A 5,545-nucleotide genomic window follows, 5' to 3' on the forward strand; every position below is an offset into this window, starting at 1 on the left:
CCTCAATGGGGGCTAAGCCCCCCTAAAATGAAAATCCTAAAAACGCCCCTGATGAGGACATATTTTTGAAATAACTAAGTTTTTTTTTAGCTAAGAATAAACTAAAAAAGTTACACAGTGTAGCTTTAAACTGTGTTCTGAAGATGAACGGAGGTCTTACGGGTGTGGAACGACATTACGGTGAGTCATTAACAATCAATTTCATTTTTGGGTGAACTAACGCTTTAAATATTAATAGATATAAGAACTTAAATAATAAGATAATTCTTCTTATAATAAGTTAAAATAATAACTAAAAAGGAAACATTATATAACCATTGTATTAATATGCAATAATATAGCAATATATAGTAAAACATAAATAAATGATTTACCAAAACATTTTGATGCATGCAGAGACATCTAGCATTTCTGAGTTATGATGATGCAGAGGAATCACTGAATCAAAGCTTTGAACTGAGTCATTAAACAGGTTCAAACTTTTTATTAAATAAATCGTCGAAATTAAGTTGTTAACTATTCAATAAATGTGTTCAGGTCGATGCGCGGTCACGCGCTCTGCTCATATAGTGATTGTAGTTTTAGTTGCTATGGCGACGCGTGTTATGAATTCTGACTCATCTACAGGCGCACCGATCGCGATCTGTTGCTGAGAGAGACGAGGCGAATTCACAAACATTTGCAGAATATTTTCTGTGCGATCTTGAGATTTTGAAGCTGAGATTCCTGAGACGTGACTTTTATTCTGGAAAAACATCGGAGCATATATCCTTTAACTTTTTTACACAGTTATATTTCTGAGTTTTGAGTAACGTTAGTTCTTATTATTTCGAAGGATACTTTTGTCTTCTTGTTCTTTTCTTATTTTAAACTTTTCTCGAGTTTTGTTTATTTTTTGTTTTTCTTTTCTGAGAGGAGTATTTCTGAGGAGAGTGTATTGTGTTGTATTGTATTTTGTTGTGTGTTTTGTATTGTTTTTATTGCAGATTGGAGGAGGATGTCGATGGCTCATATGATGGCTGAAGAAGGAGGTGAGGGCTTTAGTTTTTCATTTGTTTATGGGATTTTATGTTATGATGTTGTACAATGATTGACTATATTAAGGTGAAGAAAATTGTGTGAGGTAACTCATTTGATCCCCCAATTTTGCCAGCAAAGTGATCACATGTATTTGATTCCTGAAATCAACTTTTAATTGACCAATGACATTGATATTGATCATTATTAAAACATGACTAAGTTAACTTACTATGTGATGAAATATTCCAGCCTCAGGCCACTCCAGATCCAGGAGAGCCGCCTTCTCTCAGACGGCTGGTCAGGAGGTTTGGAGACCCGGTTCTGATGACCGTGATCAGGATCCGCTGCCAGACCCGACCCACACACCGATCCTGGAGCTTCCTTCACATTTAGCAGCTCTGTCTTCTGAGTTTTCTGTGTCCGCAGGTCCGACTGACAGGAGGAGCGAGTGGCAGAGCAGCAGCCGGCGGAGCCAAGATGATGGACACCCGTCCACTCCATCCAAACGCTTTCGCAGAGGTCAGAAAAGGCTTTTATTAATGAAGTTATGGCTCAGTTAACATATAATGTGTCATTGAAAATAGAAAGTTGAAAAAAAATGATGTTACAATTTGATGTGACTACTGACATTGATTATTAATATTATTAAAAATGTCTTCACCAGGCATCATGTCCACATCATCTTTGTCCCTCTCTGAGGACATTATAGTGCGGCGGTTCTGTAGAGAGACGTTTAGCCTCAGCAGCAGAGGCTCGTACATCGTCGACTGGAGGTGGAGTGGCGATAGATCAGACAGCCGAAACGAACAGGGCAGTTGCAGCGACTGTTCTTTGTCCAGGTCCGACAGCCTGGAAGAGTGGACGTGCCCTCCGCTGCCAGGTCAAGTTCCCGTCGAGCCAGCGGAGACTTCACATGGCCTTACGGAGGCTTCACCAGTGAACAAGAGCTCAACAGGTGAGACTCAAATAAAGCTGGGCGGTGTAAAGGGTACAGGTACAATTGATTAAACTTTACTGGTAACCATTTTAACAGTAAAATGTAAGTCTATTTAATTTCATGATTGCCTAATTTGACGTCAGAGATGTTTGTAATAATTCAGTTTTGTTTTCTTCATGTCAGAAAAACCTTCAGTATGTAAGAAGAGGAAAGGAGTTGGTCCTTTCCTCAGGAACGCGTGGAAGGCTGTGAAGCGTTCGCTCCTTTGCTGTTGTCTCAGTGCTGTGGATGTTGTGGAGACTTTTGTTCCTCCAGCGGATCTGGAGCCAGAGCCTGATCCTGGTCCATCATCACCTGATCCCGATCACGCTGGAGTCAAACCAAATAATGGTCAGTCTGCAGACATTATTTCTCCAACATTGTTCTAAACAGTATTATCGTCTTGTGTGAACTGAATTTTTTCATATAAAACAAAGGATGTAGCAAACTCATATATTTCTCATATTTTCTTTTTCAGACTCCTTTGAGACTCTCTATCACGTGGGCGAGATGATTGGATCCGGAGGATTTGGAAGAGTGTTCAAGGGAACTCGGAAATTTGATGGCAAAAAGGTAAAGCAATCTTGCATCAAAACATATTTATTCAGATGGGTTAATACTTAGATGTTTAAATCATAAATGTTATGTCCAAAGTCAGGTGGTTGAACACTGTTACTGAACACTTTTTTTTTTTTTTGCAGGTTGCCATCAAGCAGATGCGCAAAATTGACAATAATTGTTATCTTGATATTGTAAGTTGGTCTAAAGTTGATTGAGTATTTGTTGTTTAAGTGCTGATTACTGTAGTCAATACACCTGGAGGAAGCATTAGGTGTAAATGTAATAGATCAATAAACCTGGAAAGGCTCTGATGATCGTATCTATAAAGATCAAAGAAAAGTTTTCTTCCGATTTTTACCCAGCTAACCTTCTGTCTTCTACTTTCCTCTAGCCTGGCCATCCCGAACCTCTCGTTACAGAAGTGGCGCTGCTGCTTATGATGAGGAAAGAACCCATAAGCCCCTACGTCATACAACTATACGACTGGTTTGAACATCCTCGGACATTCAGTCTCATAATGGAGTTCCCTGAACCCTGCGAGAGCTTGCTGGACTTCATCATTCGGGATCCTCAACTGGATGAAACTACAGCACGGGTCCTCATGCGACAGGCTGTGCTGGCAGTACAACACTGCATCGAGCATGGCGTCTTTCATAATGACGTTCATGCACAGAATTTCCTGGTGAAGACAAACACGTTAGAGCTCAAGCTGATAGACTTCGGCTGCGGTCAGCTACTTAGTGCTGATGGCTACGAGAGAAAAATATACCGTGGTGAGTATTTTTGGAGTCTGGAAACCTGGATGTAGTGACTTTCTGATTATTTGACACTTTGAAAAAAATTGCTCAACAATGTGCAAATGTGTTGCTTACAGGAATAATGGCTTACTGCCCACCTGAAGTCTTCACAGAATCTCGATTCCACGCCGTCCCAACAAATATCTGGGCTCTAGGAGTGTTGTTGTTCGAGATGGTGAACGCACGTTCTCCCTTTGGCAACAGAACGGACATCACACAAGCCAAAGTTACATTTCAGAACTCCAACTTATCCAAAGGTGAGTGAAAAATATTGACAACATTGATAAACACACACATAAAGCAAAATCTCTGAACAGGAACAGGTAAAGGTGAAGTATGTAAGATTTTTCATGTTTAAATACGTTGAGTTTATTGTCCATCAGATGCTGTTTTCATAGATGCCAACATTCGTGTCACATGGTCATGACTAACCAGCTTTCTCCTTAATAAAATTTGCACAGAATGCAGTGATCTGATTAGACAGTGCCTAGCCCGGGATCCAACGAAACGGCCCACGTTAGAGCAGATGTTACAACATGAATGGATTAGAAATGATCTGGAGAAGTTCAGGAGAAGATCAGGAGATTTACTCGATCAGTGATTTCAGGTGTGAGGAAGTGTAACAGACAGAGTAGGATTATTATCATTTAGCTTCAATTCTGGATTATTTGTAGTGCAGTTTAATTTATACAGCGCTTTATACAATACAGATTGTTTCAGAGCGGCTTCACAGTAATAAACAGGAAAATAACACAATCATTGATTCAATCGCAAGAATTCGGTTCTGTTGTAAATCAGCTCTAAAAAACCTTCATGAGTTGACATGTTCATCTAATCTTTGTATTGGATAGGAAATACCACTTGCTGTCCTTGGTGAAGGGCTTGAGCTGGAGACTTGAGCCGAAGCCTGAAGTCTGACCTCGACCTGCCAGAACTCGAGCCGCCACACCAGAGATCAGAGCCGGCCCACGTCTGAGCAAGAACACGAGAGATCCAAGACATCAACTCATCACAGACACTTTTGCTTTCTTTTAAAAGTCATTTCTGCTAAGACAACCCATCTTTATTTATGTAGTGTTTTATAAATGACCAATCAATCTCTTCGACGAATTAAACAGGTTTTTACTGAATCCTGCTCCATTTCTGTAGACTCTGTTGCTCCCGTTAAGCCCAGGAAAGCTGAGGGAAAGGCCCCGCTCAGCCTTGGCTAAATGATTTTACTCGCTCTCTTTGACAAGAGTGTTGTAAGGCAGAGCGGAAGAGGAAAAGCGATAAACTCCAAGTATCTTAATGTTTAAGTGCATGCGTAACCAGTTACCAAAAATCAGGGAAAGAGGCAAAATCTAAATTCCTCTCAAAACTCATCAACTGAAAATGCAAATCGGTCGAGAATTCTGTTTAAGACAATTGATTCAGTGCTAAAGCCCTTACCAGCTCCTTCTTTTGTTTCATCTTGGGAAACGTAAAAAAAGTTTTGGCGATCAAGGCTTCCATTAATCCAGCAATATATAAGCCCCCCTCGATCTGTTCACCAACCGATTCACTAACTTGTTTTCATCCAGTTATTTGATGTCATCCCAACTCGTCTTTTTAAGGAAGTTTGAAACTTTGAGCCCAGCTGTAACAGCTGTTATTAACGGTTCTCTCACAAATGGAATTGTTCCTGCTAGTTTTAAACATGCTGTAGTTCACCCTCAGCTTAAGAAACCCCATCTTGACCCATCTACCCTCAACAATTTTACACCCTTCTCCAAGTTTCCTCTTATTTCTAAGATCTTAGAGAGAGTCCCGCTTGTCAGTTGAATACCTACATCAGTATATCCAATATTTCTGATACTTTTCAGTCTGGTTTTAGATCAATGCACAGTACAGAAACTGTTTTGTTGAAGGTCAGCGATGACCTTTTGCAAATCCTCGATACCGGTTCGTACGCAGTGCTTGTGTTGTTGGATTTAAGCGCTGCTTTTGACACAATCGACTATAGTAGCGTTACATCGGTTGGAAATGGTGGTCGGTATCCAGGGTGTCGCCTTGCAGTGGTTGGTCTCAAGGTTATTTTCGTAAACTGAAACTAAGACTAAAACTATTGGTCAAAAAACATTTTCGTAAACTGAAATAAAATTAAAAAATCAGAATAAATAAAAAACTAAAACTAAACGAAACTAACTACTCTTTCTAAAAAACTAACTGA

General features: G+C 39.9%; 1 protein-coding gene across 2 annotated transcripts; it reads left to right on the forward strand.

Annotated features, from left to right (window-relative positions):
- Positions 1-669: 669 nt before the first annotated feature.
- LOC137045105 (serine/threonine-protein kinase pim-2-like) lies at positions 670-4,484 on the forward strand. Of its 2 annotated transcripts, XM_067421593.1 has the most exons (10): positions 670-1,031; positions 1,270-1,539; positions 1,685-1,975; positions 2,141-2,347; positions 2,475-2,569; positions 2,698-2,748; positions 2,949-3,330; positions 3,432-3,611; positions 3,816-3,961; positions 4,206-4,484. In XM_067421593.1, the coding sequence occupies exons 1-9, from the start codon at positions 998-1,000 to the stop codon at positions 3,953-3,955; spliced, it is 1,650 nt and encodes a 549-aa protein (XP_067277694.1). In that variant the 5' UTR covers positions 670-997; the 3' UTR covers positions 3,956-3,961; positions 4,206-4,484. The 2 variants fall into 2 exon arrangements, with proteins under 2 accessions (XP_067277694.1, XP_067277695.1); XM_067421594.1 differs by lacking the exon at positions 3,816-3,961.
- The last annotated feature ends 1,061 nt before the right edge of the window (positions 4,485-5,545 follow it).

This window comes from Pseudorasbora parva, chromosome 17 (assembly GCF_024679245.1).
Source record: "Pseudorasbora parva isolate DD20220531a chromosome 17, ASM2467924v1, whole genome shotgun sequence".
Lineage (NCBI taxonomy): Eukaryota > Metazoa > Chordata > Actinopteri > Cypriniformes > Gobionidae > Pseudorasbora > Pseudorasbora parva.